Source organism: Ambystoma mexicanum, chromosome 7p (genome assembly GCF_040938575.1).
Source record: "Ambystoma mexicanum isolate Mex_15411 chromosome 7p, UKY_AmexF1_1, whole genome shotgun sequence".
Lineage (NCBI taxonomy): Eukaryota > Metazoa > Chordata > Amphibia > Caudata > Ambystomatidae > Ambystoma > Ambystoma mexicanum.
Window position 1 is genome coordinate 895,307,601 of NC_090939.1, and position 26,812 is coordinate 895,334,412.

General features: G+C 51.3%; 1 protein-coding gene across 1 annotated transcript in view; it reads right to left on the minus strand.

Moving 5' to 3' along the window:
- CUL4A (cullin 4A) overlaps positions 1-26,812 on the minus strand; it is a 2,221,838-nt gene that overhangs the window by 1,802,785 nt on the left and 392,241 nt on the right. The window contains exon 5 of the mRNA XM_069637151.1: positions 16,803-16,876. Within this exon, the coding sequence (XP_069493252.1) occupies positions 16,803-16,876 (74 nt within the window). The remainder of the gene's footprint in view (positions 1-16,802; positions 16,877-26,812) is intronic.

Consider the following 26,812-nt stretch of genomic DNA (forward strand, 5'->3'; position numbering starts at 1 on the left):
CGTGGAATTTAGAAATAAATTTCGGAGCAAACCTAGGGTGAGTGCGTAGAACCACCTTATCTTTGTGAACTGTAACGAAGGGGTCTAGAATAGAAAGAGCCTGAAGTTCACTTACTCTCCTGCTGGAGGTGATAGCTATTAAAAAAGCAGTCTTAAGCGTGAGGTGTTTAAGAGATGCTTTGTGCATGGGTTCGAATGGAGAGCCCATGAGTCTGGTAAGTACCACATTAAGGTCCCATCCGGGAGCTGGGTCAGCTATCGGGGGGTGTATTCTCTTTACTCCCTCCATGAAGGCCTTTATAACAGGGATCCTCCACCACGACACTTTGAGTTGGGAAGTGGTGTATGCAGAAAGTGCAGCTAGGTGGACTTTAATGGAGTTAAACACTAGACCTGAATCCAAAAGGTGGGTCAGGTATAGGACCACATGTGTGGGAGAGCAGTCAATAGGGTTGATGCTTTTACTCCTGCACCAGATGACAAATCTTTTCCACTTGCTAGAATAGCAGTGGCGAGTGTTCGGCTTTCGGGCTTCCCTGAGGATGTCCATGCATCTTTGCGGGAGTTGTAGATGTCCGAACTCTATGATCTCAGGAGCCAAGCTGCTAAGTTCATGTTCTGGGGGCATGGATGCAGAGTCCTGCCTTTGTCCTGAGACAGCATGTTGTACGGGCAGGGGAGTTTTACTGGGGGGGATAGAGACATCTCCATCAAGTGAGCGAACCATGGTTGTCGTGCCCACATTGGGGCCACTAGTATCATGGTCACTTGTTCCTGGTGCATCTTGTGCACCACCTTGTTGAGAAGGGGAGTCGGGGGAAAAGCGTAAACAAATTTCCCTGACCATTGCATCGACAGACCGTTCCCCTTGGATTGGTTCTGGGGGTACCTGGAGGCGTAACTTAGGCATTGTGAGTTTTCCAGGGTTGCGAACAGGTCTATATCTGGGAATCCCCATTGTGTGAAGACGTCGAGGACGATGTCTTCGTGCAGGCGCCATTCGTACTCTTTGGGCAGGGGGAAATCTCTGCTGAGACTGTCTGCTAGCAGATTGAGTTCCCCGGGTACATGTAGTGATAGTAGGAACATGTCCTGTTTGAGAGCCCACTTCCATATATTCTGGGCCAGCTTGGACAGGCCTGGAGAGTGGGTGCCCCCTTGCTTGTTGATGTAGTACATGGCTGTGGTGCTGTCTGTAAGGACCATTACTGTTTTGCCTTGTAGGTGTTCCTGGAAGGCTCTTAGCGCCTTGAACACAGCTAGTAGCTCCAGTAGATTTATGTGTTTGGATGCTACGTTCGGAGTCCACACTCCGTGAGCAGTCTGATGGGATAGGTGCGCCCCCCATCCTGTGAGGGATGCGTCTGTGGTTAGAGTGGCTTCCGCCGCGGGTGTGGCAAAGGGTTTCCCTTTTTCCATGTTTTCCTTTGTCCACCACCGTAGCGAGAGAACTAAGGCCTGCGAGACCACAACTAGATCCTCCCATAGTCCGCTGGCCTGACACCACTGGCTGTTGAGCCACTCTTGCATTGGGCGCATGCGCAGGCGCGCGTGAGGTACCAAATAAATACACGACGCCATCATTCCTAGCAAGCGCATTGCCTTGCGTACCGTCACCTCTCGACCGGTTACATATTGAGGGATTTGAAACAGCATGTTTTGGACCCTCTCTTTGGAGGGGAAGACGAGGCCGTCCTTTGTTTGAATTAGAGCCCCTAGGAATTGCTTGATTTGACTGGGGTCTAAATTGGACTTCTTTTCGTTGATGGAGAAGCCCAACTGGAACAAAAGGTCTACTGTCTTTTGGGTATTGGAGAAGCATGTTTCGTAAGAATCCCCTGTTATGAGCCAGTCGTCGAGGTAAGGGTAGACTGGGATGGACAACCTGCGCAGGTGGGCCGCTGCCACTGCCAGCACCTTCGTGAATACCCTTGGTGCTGATGCTATGCCGAAGGGTAGCACTTTGAACTGGTAGTGTTTGCCCTCTATCATGAACCTGAGGTATTTTCTGTGCGCTGGCAACATTAAAATATGAAAGTATGCATCTTTCATGTCCAATGTTGTCATGTAATCTCCCTGAGAAAGCAGTGGGATTACTTCCTGTAAGGTTACCATACGAAACTTTTGGGGTTTGATAAACTTGTTCGCTGGGCGCAGATCTAATACAGGGCGCATGGTTAGATCCTTTTTGGGTACAAGGAGGTACACTGAATAAATACCTTCCGTTACCTGAGATAGAGGCACGACCTCTATGGCTCCTTTTTCCAGCAGTAGTTGTACTTCTTGGAGAAGGATGGCAAGATGTTCCGGTGTCATGCGACGTCCCCTCGGGGGTCTGTAGGATGGGGAACTGTTGAATTCGATACAGTATCCGTGGGCTACGGTGGACAGTACCCAACGGTCTGACGTTATCTCCTCCCATGCAGGAAGAAAGGATGTTATCCGGCCCCCGACCGGTGTTGCATGGGAGGGGACGCGAATCTTTGCGTCACTTGGAGTTGTTGGGGGCTTGGGAGCCTCTGGGGGTGGATCCCCGACCCCTCCCTTTGCCCCGGCGTTGGCCTCTTTGGCTGTACTGCCCACTATTGGTTTGGTAATTGGTGGCAGGGTATTGCTGATGTTGGTTTTGGTGTTGGCGTTGGCGTTGGCCACGAAAAAAGCGTTTGTTGCCATAGCCGCGCCTGGTAGTGGGCTTAGAGATTTGGTCAAGAGTCTTGATAGTGTCGAACTCTTTTTTAGCCATCTCTAGGGCTTCATCTACCGCTTTTCCGAAGAGGTTAGCGTCCTCGACAGGTTTATTTATCAAAGACGCCTGTGTCTCTGGTTTAAAGCCTGAGTTGCGCAGCCATACATGGCGCTTTAGGAGTATTCCTTGTACCAAGGAACGTCCTGCTGTTTCTGCCGCGTCCAGAGAGTTTTTAACAATGCTCTGGTTCACTTGGGTTCCTTCGCCAATAGTTGACAGTAGGCGCGTACGTAAAGGCTCCGGTGCTTCCTCAGCGTCTTTTCGCAGTTTGGCCCACTGCGCGTCTGCGTAGCTTGCAAGCAATGAATTGTTGTTGGCAATTCTTGCTGAGAAGGCAGCCGAGGAAGTAACTCTTTTTGCAAGGGCATATAGCCTCTTGCCCTCCTTGTCAGGGGGTGCCTCACTGGTGGAAAGTGGTACCCCTGCCCTCTTTCTAGTATTAGATACCACTAGGGAATCCGGAATGGAATGTCCCCTAATGTAGAGGGGGTCTGAGGGTGAAGGAGTGAAAAGTTTTTCAATCCGTGGATTGACTCCTCTGATCATTGCGGGAGTGGACAGCGAAGGTATGATCCTTCTCTTCACTGAAGCGAGGAGTGGAATGGTCTGGCTGACCGGGGGTTTTTCTTTTATCACTCTTTCTACAAAGTCCAATTCTGGAGAGAGTTCCCCGGTGTCGAGTTCGAAATGCGCTGCTGCTCTGCGCAACAGTGCATTGAACGTGGGCTGATCGTCAATTGGAGACGTGTTCCTAACTGGAGAATTGTCCGGAGGAGTTAGGTTTAGGACATCAGTGTCGGAATACACTGATGGTGATTGCCAGGGGTGTGAAGGTCCCTCTTCTGGGTTAACCCCGAAGCCTTCTTCTATAATGTCTGTTCTGTCTTCCAGACATTCCTCCTGGTTCTGTTCTTCATTGTCCATGAAATCATCTTCCTCCTCGAAGTCTTGCTCCTCCCCAGTGAGGTCATATACATTTTGGAAGTCTGAGGCTGTGTCCTGCTGGGGATCGACTAGCCTCGGATTTTTGGCCCTGGGGTCCTCCTGAGGCCCTTCTCTGGTCCTCTTGTGAGTTTGAGAGGCCTGGGTGGTCATGAACCTTTCCATCCTCTCCATACAGAGGTGGAGTCTTTCCATTGTTTCATGGGGTACCCCAGAGCGGTCTGGCGGGGGAAACATAGGGTTATCTAACTCGAAATGGCTCGACCTCTCCCAAAGCGTCGAGGAAAGTGTCCCGTCGCCCTCCGAAAAACCTTCAGGTGAGTCGGGAGACTCCCTGACTGCAGGGGGTAGTCCCTGCTTCCCTTCGGGCTTTTTCGGCGTATCCTTTAATTGATGCGTAACGCTCGACGAAATCTTCGGCGTACGCTTTTGGGCGTCGGCTACAGCGATCCTTGCTAAGCTATCCGCGACTCGCTTGTCGGCGACTCGTTTGTCGGCGGAAGCTTGAGTTTTCGACGCTATGGGTATCGAACGCTCTACGGCGGTCTGCGCTTTCTGTTGGTGCGCACCGGCCGATGGTTTGGTGGCAGCGCCCTTGTTTGCCGAAAGCCCAGTCGCAGGTCGCGGCTGCGGTTGCGAGAGGGGCTTCGAACCCGAACGGTCCGAGGAGGCCGCCGGTGGAACCTGCGTCTCCTTGGGCGCCGAAGGTCTTTTCGACTTCGTCGAAGAAGAGCCGTGGGTTGTGTGTTTATGTGGATCTTTGTGTGCGTCTGTGTCGCCGGGGTGTTCATCCCCATAAGCAGGGCGTGAGCCGAGCCCGTCGGGGCCGGGGACAGACGACGAAGCGCGTAAGCGCTCCTTAGAGGGGGTTTCGACTTCCGTAGCGGAGGTCGTGTTATCGCGTTCCTCGTCACTGTCGGTGGTAGCAGCGGCGGGTGAACCTTCGGCCTTCGACATCGCGTAGGCCGCCCACCTTTTAACCCTTCGGTCTTTTAGAGTTTTAGGCTTAAGAAGCCGACAAGCCGCGCACCTTTCCTCCTTGTGATCGAGGGGCAAGCAGCGGTTACACCGTGAGTGCTTGTCCTTCCAAGTGAATTTGCCTTTACAAAGTGGGCAAAACCTAAACGGTGTCCTCTCCATAGCCGAGGCAATAAATCGCGATAAACACCCCAAGGGAAAGGAAGGGGAAAGGGAAAGGCATTCTCAGAAAAGACCCAGAGATGTCCCACGACCCCACTCTCCCTACTGTATATGGCCTGCGAGGCCAGGCCACGTGTTCGGCAGCGCCGAAGGATTCCTTCCGCTCGACCCTCCGTCGAAGATTCTTTTCGGCGGAGAACAGCTTACAACTGCGTCGAGGGAGGGATTATTAATATTAGAGAAAAAACGACCAAAGGTCGAGGAGTTGCAATGTCTCTCGAGGAGCTCCGCGTGAAGGCGACCAGAAGCTGGGCGGAAAAAAACAATCTGAGGGACCTCGACGCGTGAGGGATTGTGGGTACAACGCACGTCACTACAGGGATAGTGTTTCAGACACGCCTTGTCGACGTCCCCTTTTCGACTACGAAAAACAAAATGCAATACTCCGCAGTGACCACTGGATGTCGGACCTATGCACAGCATGTGATTCTAAGCAGATTAACAAACATCAGAACAACAGTTACAGGTAAGTAACTTGTTCCTTCTCCAGCATGGGGTCTGGCATGGATTCACATGCTCATGAATAAAGAATACATAGCAGTACACACATGCACAACCACGGGAGGTGGCAAAGGCTCAACATTAAGCAGTACAGCAAACTCAACATTAAGCATCTTACCTCCTCACCAGGCTCACCTCAGGCGAACAGGTTGCGCAGCACTGCTTGGCCGACCCTGGACTCCTCCCTGGAATCCCGATCGACGCAGTAGAATTTCGTGAAGGTGTGCGTCGACCTCCACGTAGCAGCCCTGCATATGTCCAGCAGGGGCACACCAGAAAGGAACGCCGTGGTAGCTGCGATCGCTCTGGTGGAATGGGCTCTCGGACGGCCAGGCAGCGGTCGGTTTGCCAACCGATGACAGTACATGATACAGCCGGAGAGCCATCTGGAAATGGAAGCCTTCGAGAGAGCCTTCCCCTGATTGACAGGTCCAAAGTTCACAAAGAGTTGTGACGTCTTCCGAAAACACTTTGCGCGGTCCACGTAGAACTTCAGCGCTCTAGCCACATCCAGCGAGTGCAAAGTCCTCTCAGCCGGCGACGAAGGCGACGGGAAGAACACAGGCAACACCAAGGGTTCGTTGAGATGGAAGTCCGACGGTACCTTGGGCATGAAGGAGGAGTGCGTCCTGAGCACTACCCTCGTGTCGTGAAAAGTCAAGTACGGGGCCTTGCAGGAAAGGGCCTGGATCTCTCCCACCCGTCGTGCGGAGGTGATGGCCACAAGAAACGCTGTTTTCCACGACAAACTTCAACGGGGCCGAGTGCAGAGGCTCGAACGGAGGTCCCATGAGCTTGGTCAGCACCACGTTGAGCTCCCACGCCGGGGCCTTCACCGGCGGGAACGATCTGAACAGTCCCTTCATGAACTCTTTCACCAGACGATGAGACCACAAGGACGTCCGGCCCGTGGTTCTGGTGTATCGGGAGATCGCAGCAAGATGAATCTTGATGGACGCGTGTGCCAGTCCAGCTTTGGCCAGCGTCAGCAGGTACGGCAGTACCTGGGGAGCCGTAATCCGTAGAGGGTTAATCTTCTGTGCGTGGCACCAGACAGAGAACCTCTTCCATTTGTGTCCGTAGCATTTAAGAGTCGAGGACGCCCTGGCCTTTGCAAGAACCTCTCTGCAGTCGGCCGGTATGTCGTATCCTCCAAACTCTAGCGCTGCAGGAGCCAGGCCTGCAAGTTCAGCGATTTCGGGTCGTGGTGGAGGATGGCGCCTCCTTCCCTGGAGAGTAGATCCGCGTCCACCGGCAGCTTGATTGGCGGGGACGCTGACAAGTCCAGAAGGTCCGGGAACCATATCTGCCTCGGCCACGCAGGTGCGACGAGGATCATCCTGCACCGTGACCTCTTGAGCTGGTTGACGAGCCGGATTAGCAGTGGCAAAGGAGGGAACGCGTAGAGGAACAGGCCCTCCCAGGGGAACGAGAAAGCATCGCCCATGCTCCTCGCCTGGGGAAACCTGCTGGCGAACCTCCGGCACTTGGAGTTCGTCGCCGTCGCGAACAGGTCGATCTGGGGTGTGCCCCACCGTCGGAAGAGGCGATCCACTAGATCCTGCCATAGTTCCCACTCGTGGCACGAGCGCAGCTCCCTGCTGAGTGAGTCGGCGATGGTGTTTTTTATCCCTGCCAGATGAAACGGCACCAGAAACATCCTTTGGGCGACGGCCCAATGCCACAGGTCCTGCGCCTCCTTGGACAGCGCTGGGGACCTGGTTCCGCCCTGTTTCCTGATGTAAAACATGGTGGTGGTGTTGTCGGTGAAGATCCTCACCACCTTGCCCTTGAGGGACGGAAGGAAGGACCTGAGGGCCCAGAACACTGCACGGAGCTCCAGGACGTTGATATGGAGGGACTTCTCCGTCGGGAGCCACAGGCCTCTCGCGTGCAGATTTTCGGTGTGCGCTCCCCACCCTTCCAGGGAGGCATCCGTGGTCACTGTCTCTTGGTGGTCTGGGGTCTGGAAGTCCATGCCCGCCGTCAGATGTGCGCGGTTGCCCCACCACCGGACCGCTCGGCGGAAACTCTCGTCGAGTGTGATCCTCTCCTCGAAGCCGCCCGTCGTTTGGATCCAGCGCGCGTCCAGGAACTCCTGCAACGGGCGCATCCGGAACCTGCACATGGGAATGAGGTAGATGCAAGAAGACATCATTCCGAGGAGGGACTTGATGGACCTCACCTTGGCCGCGTCGGAAACCAACATCCGCTGTACCTTGCCCAGGATGGACCTGGTCCTTTCCTCCGACGGGGAGGCCAGAAGGGACACTGTGTCGAGCTTCGCTCCCAGAAACAGTGCGTTTTGCGCGGGTACCAGGTGGGACTTGGCGTAGTTCACGGAGAATCCCAGGTCCGTGAGAAGTTGGACGGTCCTTGCCGTGTGCTCCACGGCGAGCTCCCTCGTCTTGGCTCGGATGAGCCAGTCGTCCAGGTAGGGGTAGACGTGGATCCCCTCGCGGCGCAGCTGCGCCGCCGCCGGTGCAAGGCACTTGGTGAATACCCTGGGTGCCGACCGTAGTCCGAAGGGGAGGGCTTTGAACTGGTAGTGACGCCCTTGGACCACAAACCTGAGGAATTTTCGGTGCCCCTTTAGGATGGGAATATGGAAGTAGGCATCCTCCAAATCCAACGACGACAGGAAGTCTCCTTCCTCCAGCTACCCCAGGACGTGCTGGAGGGTGACCATCCGGAACTTCTGCGCCTTGATGAACTTGTTCAGACGTCGCAGGTCTAGGATGGGGCGCCATCTTCCCGTCTTCTTCTTCACGAGGAAGTATCTCGGGTAAACTCCGGAGCCCCGAAGCCTCTTTGGGACGAGTTTGATGGCGCCCTTCCTGAGCATCGCCTTTACCTCCAGGAGAAGCTGAGGGACGTGAAGCTCTTTCCTGGCCACGGGGGGGGGACGCGCGGGCACCTTCTTTGAAACTCGAGCGCGTGGCCCCGGGCTAAGGCGTCCAGCACCCAACGGTCGGTGGAGATGGACTCCCACACGCTGACGAAGCTCGCCAGCCGGCCTCCCACCGGGGTGCTTCGGTGGGGGCCCGACCCCACGGCCGGTTCAATCCTGTTTCGACGAGGCTTTGCCGCCTTGACCTCCTTGGCGACGACGGCGGGGTCCGCCAGACTTGCCTCGTCCTCTGTAGGCCTCCTGAGACGACGAGCGGGCCGCTTGACGGTAGGTGGAGAAACCGCCGCCGGAACCTTTGGAGGCGCCCTTGCCTCCGCTGCTCCGAAAGGGCGTCCGTCGTTGCTGCAGAACCCCAAGGGCCCGGGCCGTCTCAGCGTCCGCTTTAATGGCCTGAAGGGAATCGTCCACTGTTTTCCCAAACAGGTTGTTCCCATCGAACGGCATGTCCAGGACTCTGGTCTGTACGTCTTGATGGAAGTCCGTAGCCTTGAGCCATCCACGCCGCCTCAGGCACACGCCGTTGCCCAACTGGCGAAACCCAGTGTCGGCGATGTCCGTCGCAATAGTGATGGCGTGGTCCGACGCCACCTCACCTTCCTGTAGGATCTCCAGGGCATCCGCCCTCTTGTCGTCCGGTAGGAAGTCCAGCAGGGGAGCCAGTTTGTACCATAGCTCCCTGTCGTAGCGGGCCACGATAGCCAAGGCGTTGGCCGCTTTAATCGTCGTCGCTGCAGACGAGATGACCCTGTGTCCCATAGCGTCCAACAATTTCTTTCCCTCGCCGTCCGGTGGGGAAGTCGATGTGGAGGCCGCACCCCCCCCCCGCTTTCTTCCTGGCCGCCGCGGAGACGACGGAGTCCGGGGTAGGCTGCGCCCGGAGGCACAGGGGGGCCGCGTCCGGGACCCGGTACTTCTTCTCGTACCGGTCCCTTCTAGCTGGCGTCGTGGAAGGGTTCTTGAGGAGGGCGAGGCCCTCATCCCAAATGTCGTCCAGTAGAGGCACCGCGAGGACCGTCTTCCTCTTGGCCTCGCGCCGTTGATAAAGGAATCCTTCCTTTTTCTTCTCCTCAGGGCAGAGTTGGAAAAGCTCGGATGCCCTGGCGATCATGGAGTGGAACGATCCAATCTCGTCGGGCGGAGAAGCCCTGGTGGGAGGTGACGACGGTAGATCCTTGTCGTATACCTCGTCGTCCGTACCCGTCGCTGCCGTGTCAGTCCCCGTATCATCCCCTCGGGTGGACGGGGAGGAGGGCTGGACGGGGCGCGACGGCTGAAAAGGAGGTGGAGGGTGAATCCTTCTTTTCTTGGGCGGGGGAGCACCAGAAGGTCCCGGATCCCCCGACGGGAGAGGTTCCTCCGTCGGCAACGGTAGTCTCGTCCTTATCTCTGAACATAAGGACTGTATAGCCAACAAAATGGCCGCCGAGTTGTCTTGCGGCGCTGGCAGAGGGGAATCCGACGGGCGATCAGGGGCCCCGTCGGCACCCTCGACGATGTTGTCGTCACCTGCATCGGGATCCATCCCGACGGGCCGGTCTTCTTCCACGCCAAGGCCGTGGCTTAAGACCTCAATCAGCTCCTCCTCCAAGGTTGAGGCCGAATCTACGACGACGCCCTGCCCCCCCTTTTTCTTCCCCGCCGGGGATTTCACGGGGGTCCTATCGATGGGCACAAAAGAGGACTCCCTCCGAGGTGGCAGGGAGACTCTGAGCCCCGAGGTCGCCACCACTGGTGTAGCCTCTACAGGCTGAGCCAGGGCTGCCGCGACAGTATCGATAGAGGGCTTGGCCGGATGGATTAAGGCCTTCACCACCTTAGGTGCGCTCACCGCCTTATCCTTGAGGGGGGGGAACACTGCCTCGCTCCCCCTCCGATGGGGCCTTCGAGCACGACCGGGGCCTCTCCAGGAGCTTCGCCGGGTGCTCGCCCTTCCTCTTACCCGACCCAGAGCGTTGGCTCGTGGCTGAAGGTGCCGGGGAGGGTGCGCCCTGCCTGGCGCCCGTAGAGCCCGACCGTTCGGCGCTCCCGGTGCCAGCGGACTCGCGGTGCTTGGCCTTGTGTTGGACCCCCGTCGCCGGGGCGTCCTCAAAGGTCTTAGAAGACCGCTCGGATTTCTTCCTCTTCTTCTCGCCTGACGGGCTCTTCCCTTCCAGCCAGTTGGCGAGACGTTGATGGCGGTCCTTCATGGTCCGCTCCGACATATTGCAGCAAAACGCACAGTCCTTCTCCACGTGCGTCTTGTCCTCATGTAAGCAGTAGAGACAAAAAGGAGTGTTCGTCCTCCTTAAAGACGTTCTGCAGCTGGCATCCAGGGCAGATCCTGAACAGCTTTCCGGGCGTCGAGCTTCCCTTCTCCTGGGCCATGTCCGGGCCTGAGAAACTTCTGGAGTCCTCCAAAAGCGTAGCTCGACGAAATCTTCACCCTTGAGGGGTGCAGACGAATCCGACACGGGTCCCCGTTGATCGGATGGAGAGTCGGTGGAGCTTGAGGCTCTTTTGACCGAAAAAACGAAGTTTTTCAGAAAAAACGTGAAAAAATAGCACTAACGCTCGAGAGCAATAGCACGAGGATCCCAACACATGAACGTGCGGTAAAAATCTGAAGATGGCTGCCAGAGGCGGTGCTTAGGTAGAGGGCAGCCATTGGCTGTGGTCAGTATGACGCAGAGACCAGTGATTGGTTACTACTACGAAAGACAGATCAGAAACGAAACTGATACTGGTTTTTTCTTTACCGAGGATTCCCAGCCTGACGACGGGGAATATTCATGAGCATGTGAATCCATGCCAGACCCCATGCTGGAGAATTAAGTCTGCAGCTGGTTAGTATTAGTAGTAATTCAGTCCCAAAGAACAGCTGCTTCGGGGATGAAGTTGGTGCAGTGAAGGTCTCATGGTGTACGCAGGTATGCAGACACGCCTCTTGAGGTGGCCATGCCCGCTTCTTGGTCATTGCATTTTCTTCTGGTGCAGTAACTCCAAACCCAATGTTCTGCCCAGTTACGCTTTGCTTCAGTGCCTTTGCCTTATCGGTTTCCCAGGCATGGACGCACACTGCTAGCTTGGGGGTTGATAAATGGAGGGGGCCCCTACCTAAGTGTAAAAGAACTGATGTAAAACAATCATTTAAGCATTCAAACAAAATTAAAAAAATGCAAAGTTATATACCTTCAATGTTGTGGGTTCTGCAATGTTGTCGGTTCTATGTCTAAAGGCCGCACAAAAAAGGTGGCACCCACGATTGCAGCACTAAAAGCTTTCTGCAGGTGGGACTTTTTGTGCGCTGCCCTCTTCCAGTGCCCGTCGGGGGTGAGGGGATCCCCTGAACCCATAGCTGCTACATAGCACCCTTCATCCCCGTCCAACCGCTCACACCCCCTGCCCCATTTACCAGCTGCGGGCTCCGGCTGCCTGCTTCCCTCCTTGTGCTGTCTGGACACAGTGGCCCCAGAAGCCCGGGGTACAGCACACTTTTGAGTGCTACCTTCTGTGCCCCTGCCTTCCAGGGCCACGCTATCCAGACAATATACCCCTTTGTGAAGACATCTCATGCAGGCAGGGTGGAAAGAAGCCTGGCAGGGCTGGGCGTGTGTTCCAGTCAAAGTCTCATACATTCATATCTGGTCTGATCCCATGCTGTGGCTGCTCCAGGCTAAGACAGGAAATGACCACATATGGGGCATATTCACTATTTTGTGTTGGCCGTGCTGGTCTCTGATGTTAAGTTATCTCGCATTTGTATAGCGCGTATCGCCATATGTCATGGTGTCGAAGTGCTTTTTGACTGTCAGAGACAAAGGAGGAGAAAGACAGAACCTTCAGTAGTAGTGGTAGGGAGGAGCAAAGTCGGGTAGATATTTGGGACGAGGAATAGATAAGATGCTCAGATCCTCTGAGAAATCAGGTCGGCTGCAGGTGGAAACACAAGAACCCACCGCTGTGGAATCAGGTCGGCTGCAGGTGGAAACACAAGAACCCACCTTTGAGGAACCAAGTTGGCGGCAAGTGGATCGTGTGAGTAGAAAATGCCAAATTCATCTACAAAGATTACACCAAGCGGCTAAAACGCCTCCATCCATGGAAAACTACCAAACACAGGACCAAAAAAATCAAATGGCTCTAAGAACCCACCCCGAGGAGTATCGGGTGAAAGGTTTCACAACGGGGGGTTGTTTTGTCAAGAAAAGCGGATCAAGAGCCATAACTTCAGTAAAAATCAGCCTGTGAGCAAGCGAGGGCGCAAGTGCTAACCCTGGTCAGGTTGGACATCAATGAAAGACACATAAGCGCACACCTCCCCACCTCACATGGAAAGGACAAGAGAAAGCAGGCAGAACCTGCTCCAAAAGACAAGCAAATTATGAACAAGTCACAGCTCACACGCTGTGGCCAACCATGTGTCACAAGCTTTCATATGAATGGCAGCGGGGATCAGCCTCGAGCGGGCCTTAATTGAGATTAGGGCCCCCCGCTCACCTGATCCCTCTGTCCCCAAAATATATTATTATTATCCTTCTTATGTGATGCTATGGTTGGTTAAGGCATTGGAAGGAACGGTGCATAATATAATGCATACAAGGGGGCAGGATGCTTGGGGGCAGAGCACAGAGCCGGCAAACCCGCTCGTGTTTTATTGAACTCGCTCACAGTCATAAGGGAAACACAGGAAAGATTGGGCTTCTTAGGAGTCATGCAGGCAGGATAGCATTAAGGAACAATCCATGGCACCAAAATGCGAGGCGTTGTCTTGAAACCCGCAACCTGTGCTCCCCCGCTTTGCAATCACATAATCAGTATGTATTGTGGCGAACCAGGAGTCCGACTAGAACTTAACATTTCAAGGGTGTTTATTTTAAATAAAGAGAACATTCCTACTTGTCCCTATTGCCATGAGGGATTATCCCTTCCTAAAAACGAAACTAATGGTGCTCATCAATTGACCAAATCAAAAATAGTCCTTAGTCCGAAACCTACCCTCTATCTGGCTCTAACACTTTTACAGAAAACGACAAAAATTAACCAGAGCAGTAGCCTTTCCACTCGAGCTTCTTCTGGCCAAAGCCACTTGGGTTGCTCTCAAGTTCTGTACATCAGTAACGTGAGTTTTCAAAGTTTGTCAAAGTAAGGTTTTCAGTCCTGTATTCAGGTTCCTTATAACAAGTTTTAAGTCTTTACACACATACAATGGTTCCAGTTCCTTTAAAGGAGAAATTATTCTCTCCACCAACTTGGACCTTGTCTTTCAAACTGATCTTGATTTAGGATTGAGTAATTGAAAGCTCCAAGTTCCTGATGTTTCCAAGCGTTGAAAAATGTTACTTATTGTTTTAGGGCTCCCCAAAGCCTTCTGGCCCTCTGATTTGCTCAACTCAGCAGGGTCTCTCTTGCGTGTTTACCAGTTACGAGCAATCTGGTTTCTCGGCCTCCCGTAACCCTTTTGGTTTCACCAGCTTCTTGTCCCACTCGCTTTAAATAAGCCCCTTGAACTTTCAGATTTCTTAACTCGGGGAAGTAACCATCCGTCAATCTTCCCGGCTTTACCTTCTCAGGAGCGCTTGCTTCCCTTTGCCTGCTCAGCAGCCCCCACACTACTCACATGGAGATCAGGGATTTGGTTTCACTATTGCAGCCTGGCCTCGGTGTCAATTAACAGGCCCCAGGCCCACCACGGCTGCTGTATGATCACACCAACAGGCGAGATAGTCCCTCTACCTTCGCCGTCTGTTTCAGCGTTGCTGCCCTTCACGAAGCTGGCGTCTCTTGTTCTGCTCACTACCGCTGGCTCTGCAGTGTTACGCAGCTCTGCCCCTCCATGACATTCTCACATCAGAGGTTTGCCTCTGCATAGGGTTCTTCTCTCTCCATTCCAGCTTGCTTTGCTCTTTATTCCTGCAGCCTTATTTCCACAAGGCGTGTTGCTCTATCAGCTGTTGACTTCACGAGGACCCCAGCATTGCCTTCAGCCAAATGTATGGGAGCAATGTTAGTAAGTTGGGTATGCCAATCCACAACAATAACATCAGTCTTTGCGATTCCCATATAGGTTGACACTGTTCTTTGTAGGGAGTTCATGGTAGGAATGGGAGTCCTTGTCCCCAATAGGGGAAGTCACTCCCAGTGAGATCCCACTTTCCAAGACCCCTAGGGAGGTCTTGCTTAGCGAGCTCACCTCACTAGACTCAAAAGGGGGGGGCTCCCCCCGGGAAGAAGGGACAAATTGCCCAGACTAGTCACAGTACTTCGATCTGAGTGTTACAGCTCATCGATATGAGAAGCCAGGAAGAAACATAGGGGTTGAAGAGGGGCAGGGGTGAAGGCAGACCAATACAATTACCCTTGCTTAAGATGGGGTGGAGGCCCGGGGGGGTATGGGACAGAAAAAAGAAAAACAAAAACATGTATACCAGACATTGGATCCCTAAAGTGAGTTAGATACTACAAAGGGAGGAAGAAAGAGGCAGAAGTAGGATTTAGGAAGGAGATCCAGAGACCTGGTACACATGAAAAGGTAAGCGCGAGGAGAGCAGGTTACAGAGCAATGGAGCTCAGACTTTGAACCACGTTGCTCAGAGGCTACTGAGGGCTCTTCGCACGAACCAGAAAAGTTTGAGAAACACTTTGTCAAGAGGCTACTGGAAGTCTCTAGCCCAGGTCAAGGCTGGTAAACTCTCAAAAAGAAAGGAACTGATTACAAGCTTGCTGGGGGCTATAGCCCAGTGCCTGTCCAAGAAACAGTAAAGAAAAGCAACCAGAGCTAGTAGTGGGCTAAGTTTAGCAAGGTGACTCAGATGTTGGATGAGAGTAAGATCTGAAAAAAACACTAGGCGAAGTTGGGCACAGGGGAGGGTGACAAATCAAATCCCTGCCTTTATTAATTTGGGAATCCTACAAGGCAAGTGAGTATCAAAGCTTTGTCTAGTGGTTAACATGCAAGACCACTTTGGAAGCAATTAATAATTGGCAAAGCAGCCAAGAAAGAATGCTGGGGCACAATGAACACCCTTTGAGTGACCTCGAGCAAGTCAGCAGAGGATTACATCTTTGGAACAGTTCTGTAGCATAGAGAAACAGACTTGGAAACTAGGTCTACAACAAAGTTATCCTTCCTATTTTCTAATCGCTGCCATTAAAAACCTTTAGATCTTCTGGGGTGAATGAATTCCTAAAGACTAAGTAACTCATAACGAGCAGTCTGGTCAAAAGTAGGACGGACCAGGTTTGATCCGGGGACTTTTAAACTTCACCTCCTGACCCCAAAGTTTTTGATATTCCAACTCTTAAGGCACACTGTTTCTAGAATAACCCAAGTGGCAATCCGGTTTGGCTTAAGTTCCTCCTGAAACTCCTCAGGCATTCATCAAACTCTTCCTGAGACTACAATGAAGTGATATATGTATTTGTTGTTTATGAGTGTTCTGTTATTTCTCATCTTGACAAGGGATACATGTCAAGTAACCAGTCACAGCCATCTGCCATTTGCTTAACCACACACACATGGCAAACAAAGGCTGGTACAAGTACACCCAGCAGTATAACAGGACTAAATAGGGGTAAATGGCCTACCCTTCCTCAGAGGGTCAGTCTCCGAAGGGCACACTTTACAGATGCGTGCCCTTGCTTAGGCCTCATCGGGGGAAAGTGAATGAACCCAGGGGGGCTGGTGGGGAATAGGGAGAATCACCAGGGGTGGCCTCTCCACAAAATGACAGCAGGGACTTTCAATTTCACATGGCATTGAGTTGCGAGTGGTCTTGCTTTAGTATTATTTCCTTTGTGAGATGTCTGTTCTGTGCTCCCATGATTTTACAGTTGCAGCAACCCCCTCTAGTCTTTTTGCATATGGGGGTAAAGTGTTACAATTTGGTACCTGGTGGATGTTCCGAGTTGACATTTCGGTATGTAATCCGGTGACAATTTCTCTGCATAGGTTGGTCCAGATTTCCAGAAAGCCATGTGGATAAAACAGGCTCTTCATTTCCACCCTCTTGGACACTGCTATACAATTAGGTTATCTCAATGTTGCATATGTAGGTGTTCCCGATTGCATGTTCAGGGTCATTCTTGAGATTCTGCTTTGTATTTTTGCATTGCTGCTTAAGTTCTGACATTTGGATTGTAATGGGAGGTGTGGGTGGTGGGGAGGGGGTGAGTGGCTGAGTCATAACATAATATCAATGATGTACAGCGGTTCCTAGCCAACAAACGGACAGCAACAGTGATTAAGTGACTGGGTGGGTGAATTGTTTTTCACATGGCTATTACATTTTCCCTACTGTGTTAGTTCATATCAAGTCAGCTCAATAGAGATTAAAAAAAAGGATAATCATTGCCTGAAAGCTACCAAATCTGTCCTGTAATAAGTTGGCAAATGCCAACCACCCAAAAAAATAATAATACATTCAGCTAGAATACCACAGTTTTAATGACAACAAAACATCTTGTATTGCTTTGGAAAAGTATGCACAGACCACAGAACTGCAGGGTACTTACACATACACCTACCATATTGATGGAAGCATGGAATTCTGAAGCACATATGTACGATCCAAAAACAAGAAAATGCTTCTAATCATGATCTGAAACCATAAAAAGGTAAAGAGGTATTTTCGTTTCATGCTCCAATAAATAGTCCAAATAGTAACAATTGATACATATTAACTGGCTAAGTTAGTCAAATCTGCTGCATACCTATGCAATTGTAAGCAAAATTCAATCAGTAGTATAAACTGATGCATTTTATTACTTAAAGTCATTCATTTGCAGGCTTTTGATTGTGCAAAAGGCTCCAACATTGAAGCTCTAAAACAAGTAGTTTTAAAGAAAAAGATTTTGCTCTACTGCGGCTTCTTTGGTACCTTTTCTAAACATGCGAGCTGAGTACAGTCACTACTTGTATTGTGTATGCTAAGTGCGATGGAACCTTGTCCTTTTACCGATTGTACTCGACCCGACATGGAAATGTTGTAGAGAACTGACACGATAGGGGACGTGGATGGGTCAGGAGAGTAAAGAAAAGATGAAAAGAAGCATTGAAGATCAAATGAAGGTGCAAGAGCAGCAGTACATCCAACGCTCTGCTTCCAACCCTAATCTGTACCCATGTTCACTCTACACCCAGTACCCTGCTGGCATCGCTCGTGGAGCACCCACCACTCGCCTCTCTTTATTCTACACATGGACAAGACTGTTTAAGGGAATAATGATACGTGTTAGAGGAGGAGGAAGTGACAGGACCTAAAACGTTGTGTTGCTGCTCCAGTAGGGACTTCAGATGTGGCATGAGTCTGCATGATGTTTAGGTCAACCAGCTACTCACCTAGTGGGCTCCCTTACGTAGGTTGGCGAGTTAACCATGCAAGAAGCCAGAAATTACTATTTGGGCTGCATGGAGTAAGACTGTATCACAACACGTCTCAATGGAGGGGAGATGTAGGATCCACACTCAGGTGATGGAGTAAGGATGACTATCTGTAATGATGGGGTTCTCACTTTTTACAGCAAAGATACAGCAACTAGGGGGTGGAGATGTTGAAACAGAGCGAGTTCTACAATAATGCAATACTATGCTTTGAATTAGGATGCCACCAATGAGCTATGTTGTAAGGGGCGAGGTACGAAAACGCTCTTTCTTGCACCAGTTGTGGTGGGTCGGTGTCAATGTCCAGAAGAAAGTTGGGTCTATTGACACACTTTCCCCCGCCACAGAAGGCAAATGGGACGTGACCCCCTCCCCACCTTGGTTGGCACAGGGGCCTGAATCAAGCACAACAGGTCGCTACATGGCAGCCAATTGGGGGGCACGGTGAGGAGGATTAGGGATATGTTGTGGATAGTTAAGGGGTATCAAGGAACACTGGAAAGAAAATTAGGAAACTAGAGTGGAGTTTCTGGGGGGAACAGCCTTGCACTTGCGTACCTGACCGGATTATTCCCAGTCAGCTTTTTGACCTATTGAACATACATGGACTCACTCCTAATCATACTGTGAGTCAATCTAGCCTGGTGGTTAGTTGCACACATCGCATAAGTATACAAAGCATAAGCATAGCTCACATAGTGTGGAGTAACATAAGCAGTAAGCGGTCTCGATAGATACCCTTCATAAAAGCAAGTCGACGCATGTCACAATAGCACAGAAGAACAAGTTACTTACCCATGGTAACATTCTTTCGACTCGATGTTCCTTCCACGTATTCCTCATCTTTGATATTTCCTAATATCCAGCTTGCTGCTTCGGAAAAAATGTTTCCCCAGTAGAGGGCACTGTGCATCGATGCCTGGTCCAGTCGGTGTCCCTCGGATGTCTACGTCCGGACGTTGACGTCATCAGTGGTATAAGTAGCGCGCTCAGCGCCCGTTGCTCAGTTCTGTTTTGAAGAGCGAAACACTGTCTTGAGTTAGATAGTTTCTCCCCTTGAGAGAGCTCAGTCTGTAACCACAAGGGAAGTTTTACTGCGGGGTATGTTGGGAGGGGTGATAAGGAATACGTGGGAGGAACATCCAGTGGAAACAACGTGACCATGGGTAAGTAACTTGTTCTACGAATTGATTGTGTCCTCCCACGTATTCCTTATCTTTGATACACTCCCAAAGCAGTTAACTTATTTGGAGGAGGGAGAAAAATTGAAGTGATCAAGAATACACAGAGTGCAGTACTGCCTTTCCAGAAACAGACTCTTGACTAGTGGAGGAATCCAGGCTGTAGTATTTCGTAAAGGTGTGTGCAGATGACCATGTGGCAGCTGCACAAATATCCTTTATACGAACACCCATCTGCAAAGCAGACAAAGTTGCGATACCCCTGGTGGAGTGAGCCCTTCGATGGTCAGGTGGTTCTTTACCGGCCAGTCTATCACTCTGAAATTGCTCAAATAATCCATCTAGTGATGGTATGTTTGGTGATATCGCTAGACCCAGTTTATGACCTGTATGGGCCAAAAAAAACTGATCATTCTGTCTCAGACTTGCTAATCTGGCAATGTAGAAACTCAGTGGACGCTTAGGATCGAGTCTGTGAAGCCTTTCTTCCTCTTTTCCTATGTGTATTTATTTTCTGAGTGATGTGAAATTCAGAAACAACCTTAGGGAGAAATGTAGGCTTCACTTTTAACACCACTCTGTCTTTGTGAAAAATCAGTTTGAGGCGGCTTGCAGGATAAAACAAAAGCAGGAGACCGAGTAAAAATACTAGGACACACAGCCGCTCTCAAAAAATGGCCCAGATGTGGGCGTCAAGTTATAAAGTTCAAAGGTTTTCTTATATCCACAGGTATTACAATGCTAAAAAAAAAAATGAATGCAGTAAGTCATCTATTGGTTTTTTCAAATTTTTGTTTATCCAAAATATGAATAAAGCTGTCAATAATGTTTTCTTAGTGAGAGGAGAGTAGCCGCAACACATATGTACAATAGACTAGGGCCAATGTATTTCGGAAAGATTTCCTTCTTCAGGGCCAGTCTGCACAGTTACACAAAATGCAACAATAATATTATCGCCATTACATATAAATAAAAATGATTTCAACATACCAATCAATGGAAAGTCCCATGATGTAGGCGAAATATAGAAAAAAAGGGATTAATAAACAATAATGACTGGAATGAAATACACAAATAAAATGAATGGTTATGTGAGGAAGAAATGTTACCTTAATAGTGTTGCAAGTGTAAGAACATACGCTGTAAATTCCAAGGGGAACTGGGCGCAACGTTGTAGCGTGCATACAGCCGCCAAGGTATTAAAGAGATCGCGTTATCTAGGAGAAAGATATGGATCCCGGTAAGTTGGGTTATGAGGCTGTGGATAAATACAAAATTGAGCAGGACGCGATCGCGTTGCTTAGCTCCGTGTACACGGAGCAGGGGAATCCTTCTGCGTGCAGAAGCCGGTTCGGAAGAGCGAAACGCTGTGTAAGGCCGTCGCCTAGGCAACCGCTTGTTGTAGGGACACGTGATCATCACGGCGCCATTGGGCGTCGGACGTGCACAAAACTAAGGTGCAAAACAGGGGTAAGCCTGCACATATTGAAAAAATATTCAATTAAGGGGTATCTCAGCATAATGTAACATCTAAAAATTAAATTTAGACCAAAACGAAAAACAAATGTATGAAAACCCTTAATGGAAATAGAAAAAATACTTGCGGATCAAGTGGTAAGCAGGACAATATCACAACAAGCGATAAATGAGAAGTCGGCTAAAGGAAAGTGATTTAGTTAAATACCGCAAGGCTGTGGTATTACTAAGGTAAACCATATAAGTAGAACATGCTAGTAGCATTGCTGGGGAGATAGTACACGACATATGAAAGTGCAGCAATTCATAAATAGGAATATCAAGTGTATGTGGACACATATCATCCAGAAAGGCAATTCATGTTACATAACCTCGTCGAGGATGGTGTCGCCCCGAGGAACGGCACCTTGGGTCCCAGACCAAGGTCCGGGATATACAGCGAGGTTAATAAACAGGTCACATGGGATCAAGGTAGTGAAGGATGCAATCAGTACATTAGTAATAGGTGATATGATATGGCATTTGTAACGAGCCTATACACAGGTGTTTCAAGGCGCGACGAGGCAGGGAGGGGAGGAACAAGGGGAGACAGACAACGATCCTACTAGGCCAGGTGTCATTCAGATCACGGAAGTGCAGGGGTGGGGGAGGGGGAAAAGTGCAAGGGGAAGGGGAGGGGGGGAAGTGCGGTACAAGGTAAGTGGCGTAAAGTAATAAATAAATAGGGCCAGCTGGTGGCAAGTGCAAGGTAAGTGCAGAACAAGTGCTGGGAAAGGGGGGGGCTGTAGGGATACAGAGACAGTCCCGCAGTGCAGAGGGGTTCCAGTGCATCAGTGCAAGTGGAGAGTGGCTGGGCCCAGGACCGAGGCCGTTAAGAGTGGTCCAGTTGCAGAATCAGTGCAGTTTCAGTGAAGGATATTAGCTGTTCAGCAGGAGAGAGGGAGAGAGAAAGCAGAAGCAAAGAGGAAGGTTTTGAGGTGCTTCCGGAACCGGAGATGGTTCTCCTCAAGTTTCAGGGAGGCAGGAAGGCTGTTCCAGAGGGAGGCCCCTGCCGCGGAGAGAGATCTACCCCCAGCTCGTTGCTTCGAGAAGCGGCTGACCCTGAGGGAGTTGGAGGCGGATGAGCGAAGGGCTCGGGAAGGAAGATATTTGGGAAGAGAGAGTTGAAGGTATTTAGGACCCAGGCCCCAGAAGGCCTTGTGGACAATGCAGAGGGTTTTGAACTTTATCCTCGCAGCCATTGGGAGCCAGTGTAGAGATTTCAGTCCTGGAGAGATACGGTCCCTGGGCTTGAGGCCAAGGACAAGTCTCGCAGTTCTGTTCTGGATGAGTTGCAGAGAGCGGAGAGTGGAGGCAGGCAGATTAAGATAGAGGCTGTTACAGTAATCCAGCTTTGAGAGAACCAGGGCTCGGGAGACAGTGAGCTTCTGGGGGAAGGAGAGGAAGGGAAGAATACCTCTGAGGAGGTGCAGCTGGTAGTGTGACTTCTTAGCGACGTCAGAAATATGAGGAGAGAAGGAGAGTGTGGAGTCGAAGATGACCCCAAGGTTTTTTGCCTTGCAGGTAGGAGCAGGGAGGGGGCCAAGGGAGGCAGGCCAGAGAGCTGCAGGGAAGGAGGGAGTGGGTGTACCGATGAGTAGAATCTCAGTCTTACTGGCATTAAGGCAGAGGTCATTGGCGGCACACCATTCCTGGATAGCAGACAGACAGTCAGAGATGAGGGAAGGAGAGGGGGAGGCGGAGGGTAGCCTGAAAATGAGCTGGGTATCGTCCGCATAGCACTGGAAATTAGGGCAGAGAGCGGCGATGCGGTGGGCAAGGAGTGCCAGATACTGGTTGAACAGCCAGGGAGAGAGATTAGATCCCTGGGGGACACCACAGGTGGAGAAAAAGATGTCGGAGAGGAAGGACCCCAGTTGGACCTGGGAGGGTCGATTTGAAAGGAAAGAGGTCAGCCACGCCAGAGCCTGACCAGTGATACCCAGGTTTTCACGGAGACGGTTGAGCAGGATGGCATGGTTGACAGTGTCAAAGGCAGAGGAGAGATCGAGCAGAATGAGAACACACGGAGTGTTGGAATCGAGGTTCAAGAGCAGGTCTTCACGGATGTTCAGGAGAGCAGTTTCCGTGCTTCTGGCAGCTCTGAAGCCAGATTGATGGTCATGAAGACTACCAACAGATTCAGCATGGAGGTTAAGCTGGGAGATGGCCAGTTTCTCCAGGAGCTTGCCCAGGAAGGGAGTGATGGAGATAGGGCGATAGTTAGCCGGGCAGGATGGGTCGGAAGAGGGTTTCTTGAGAAGCGGGTGCACAAGGGAGTGCTTGAGGGGGGAAGGAAAGACTCCAGAGGCGAAGGAGTGGTTGCAAAAGTCAGCCAGGGCAGGAGCCAGGGAGTCGACGTGGTCCTTGATAGTTTTGGAGGAACAGGGGTGAACCTGTTTAGACGAGACTTTCATAGATCGGACTTGTCTGGAAACCTCGTCAGCAGAGAAAAGTGTAAAGGCAGAGAAAGAGGGAGGAGGGGTGACTGCAGAAGGGCCAGAGGAAGAGCCGGGAAGGGAGGGAGGGAGGTGAAAGGAGGAGAGCGAGGACAGGATGTCCTGAGTTTTAGAGATGAAGTGAGAGGCCAGTGCAGTGCAGAGGGCCTGGGAGGGGACAGGAGAGGTAGAGACTGCAACAGGGTTGGCCAGCTCCTTGCAGATTTTAAAGAGTTCGGCGGAGTTGTTAGATGCCGCAGAGATGCGGGCTTGGATAAGGGCTCTCTTCTTGGTGAGAACGGAGAGCCGGTACTGCCTTTGGAGCAGGCGGCAGGCCAGTTTGTCAGAGGATGAACATGAAGCACGCCATTTCCTCTCTGCAACCCTGCACTTGCGTTTTAGGGTGACGAGATCCGAGTCATACCAGGAGTTACATTTGGCTTTGGGCTTCAGGCGGATTCTCATGACGGGGGCAAGGATATCAAGAGTAACAGATATAGCAGAGTGGAGAATGGAGAGGACTGTGTCAGGATGGGGGTCAGCCGAAGGGGCAGGGGGGGCGAGAAGGTAGCAGCGAAAGCCTCAACTGACACACGCTTCATGGGTCGGATGACCGAGAAGGTGGGTGGCAGTGAAGAGGGTGGCTTTGCCTGTGGAGTAGGGAGGGTGAGGTGGGAGGATAGGAGAAAGTGATCACTCCAGGAGAGAGGAGTGGAGAGAGGGACGGAGAGGGGAAGGTCAGAAGAGATCAGAGCATCAAGAGTGTGCCCAGCAGAGTGAGTAGGCCCAGACGGGAGAATAGAGAGTGAGAGAGAGTCGCAGAGGTCACGAAAGAGACCAGTGGGGGGACTGGAGGCATCAAGGTGGATGTTGAAGTCGCCAAGTAAGAGGAGTTGAGTGGTTGAGGACAGGAGTGAGGAGGAGAGGTCAGCCCACTCAGAGAGGAAGGAGGAAATTTGACCAGGTGGCCGATAGATAGTAGCCACGGTAAGGGAATGGCTAGGAGAGAGAGAGAGTCGGCAGACAAGACATTCAAAAGAGGAGTAGGTCTGCGTATGAGTGACAGTGGCAGGAATCCACTCAGGGAAGATAAGGGCAACACCACCCCCTGCACGGTTAGGCCTGGGCATGGAGAGGATCTTGTAACCGTCAGGTAGGAGTGTGTCAAAGCTGGTGGCAGAGCTGGCTGTGAACCATGTCTCAGTGAGACAGAGGACGTCGAGGTCCAGTTCCTCAAGGAGGTGACAGATATCAGAGGAGTGCTTGATGGCAGAGCGAGAATTTAGAGTGGCAATGTGGAGAAGGTTGCCATCCTTGAAGAACTTCCGGGGAGGGGTACAGATCAGAGGTACGCCCTGCGGAGGTGTTGAAGAAGGCGGTGAAGAAGGAGCACGAGAGGGGGCAGGGAGGGAGGGTAGAGGCAAGGTAGCCAAGGATAGAGGAGGGGGGACAGCAGGAGAGGAGAGGAAGTTGATGAGGTGTGGGAAGCGTCTATCAAAGAGGTGAAGGTTGGCCTGAGGGCCTTGGACCAAGATGGTCCCATTAGCGTAGACATTAATGATGGCCTTAGAGGAGCGGAAGGGGGCCAAGAGGACATCCCAACGGGTGCCACCATTAATGGGAGAGGAGGAGAAAGGAGAGAGCACAGAGACCATATGAAGGGTCCATAGGTCAGGCGAAGGCACGAAGAAGAGGATGTCAGTGAGAGTTTCCTTAGAGCAGGCACTAGTGTAGGTGTCAGCGATAGGGAGGCCTGGGTTGGAGACCAGGATGTCCTTTTTAAACTTTTTCCTACCAGATTTAGTGAGGAGAGCAGGATAGTCAATGGAGAAGCAGTTAGAGAAGATAGGCGAGACAGAGAGCACCATGGAGTAGGAGGGAGGGGGGGGGGGAGACAGACGAAACGAGAGCACGCAGACAGGAAGTGAGCGGCAGGCACATGTTACCACAATTAGAGCAAATAAACAGTAATGCGTATTAGGTACCGGGCCACCTAAGTTTGAGAATCCTGCGAGGGGAGAAAAACACCCTAGTTTACCACAGTACAGAGCAAACAGTAATGCGTATTAGGTACCGGGCCACCTAAGTTTGAGAATCCTGCGAGGGGGAGAAAATAAAACCACCTAGTTTAACCACAACTGTGAATACAGTGAGGAAAGGCCCCATGCGGATGTAACCAGGAGTAGGAGGGGTGGGCCGGGGAACGGAGAACAGGTGGAACTGGCGCCTGGCGTCCCCTGCGGACACCTGCAGACACACAGGGAGCCGCACTGTAGGAGTCGCCCTTGGCCTGGGGCCCTTAGCCGCGGGGGCTGCCGGGCAGAGGGCTGCCCAGGAGGGGGGAGGTTATAGGCAGAGGGAGAGGAAGGGGGGAGTGGGCGGGCAGGGAGGCGGGGAGGGAGAGGAGGACCAGGAAGTGGGAGGGGGGAGCAGGAGCAGGCCAAACACCGCACTCAGAGCGCGAAAAAGCAATTATACAATATTTTAAATCAAACACTCACGGAGGCCCAGGCAGGGCTTCCCAGGCCTGCTGTTCCCCTTGGGCTTCCGGCGACCGCTCTCCACGCTCAGCAGAAGAAAGAAGCGAGCGGGGGGAACGGCCATCGAGTAGGCCAGAGGGGAAGCAAGCACACAGCCAATCAGAGGGGGGGGTGGGCGGGCAGGGAGGCGGGGAGGGAGAGGAGGACCAGGAAGTGGGAGGGGGGAGCAGGCCAAACACCGCGCTCAGAGCGCGAAAAAGCAATTATACAATATTTTAAATCAAACACTCACGCGAACAACAGTGTAAACAAACGATGCACCAGGCGTCCATTTGCAGGACATGTTATTAGACATAGCAGTGGTAATTAATTTCCTCATTCAAACCGTTGGGGGCCAAACTACAGAGTTTATCGATCCAAAATGTTTCTCTATGATTTAATCGTAGACTCAGATCTTCATGGGGATTGTTTCTTGTAAGCACTTCCAACACCAAAAACTTAATCTGTGACAAATTGTGATTGTTCATGGCCCAATGGCGGACCACGGCTGAGTTTGGATTGGAATTTCGAATGCAGGACCGGTGTTCATTCCATCTGATCTTGGCAGCTCTAGTAGATTGACCCACGTAATATTTTCCACAGGGGCATTTTATGCCGTATATGATGTTGGTGCTGTCGCAGGTGCCAAATGTCTTGAGAATGATTTATTGGCCTGTCCGTGGGTGGAAAACAATGTTACCTTTGACTACAGAATTACAATTGACACAATGTAGACATGGGAATGTACCAGTATGTTGTGTGGACAATTTCGTGCAGGGTAATCTTGTCTGTACTAGTTCGTCCCTAAGATTCCTGCTCCTTTGGAAAGCAAACACTGGTGGTTCATTAAATAGATCTTGCACTCGTGTCGTTTCAGAAAATATTCCAATGTTTTTTGATAGTCTTTTTGATTTTATTGCTTTGGATGGAAAATTTTGACACCTATACAGGTGATTTCAATTCTCTAGCTGGTTTTTTTAGGGGCAGAGAGTAAAGTGTCACGATCAAGGATGTTAATTCTGCTAGCAGCAAGGTCCAATTCTTCTTGGTGGTAGCCTCGTTGGAGGAATTTTTCTTTCATTAAAAGTTGTTGTGCCATGCAGTCTTCTGGATCACTCACGATCCTCTTTACTCGTAGAAGTTGACTAAATGGCAGGTTCCTGAGTAAGCTTGGCTGATGGAAGCTAAGGCGGTGCAACAGATTGTTGCGATCAGTAGGTTTTCGAAATAGGGTAGTGTTGTAACTCAAATTTGAAAAAACCAACCGATGACTTACTGCATTCATTTTTTTTGAGCATTGTAATACCTGTGGATATAAGAAAACCTTTGAACTTTATAACTTGACACCCACATCTGGGCCATTTTTTGAGAGCAGCTGTGTGACCTAGTATTTTTACTCGGTCTCCTGCTTTTGTTGTGTTTTGTAGTCAGGGTGTCTCCACACTTGTCGCAGCCAGCTCCTTTTGAATTGCTTTGAGCCTAACAGTACATATTGACTTTG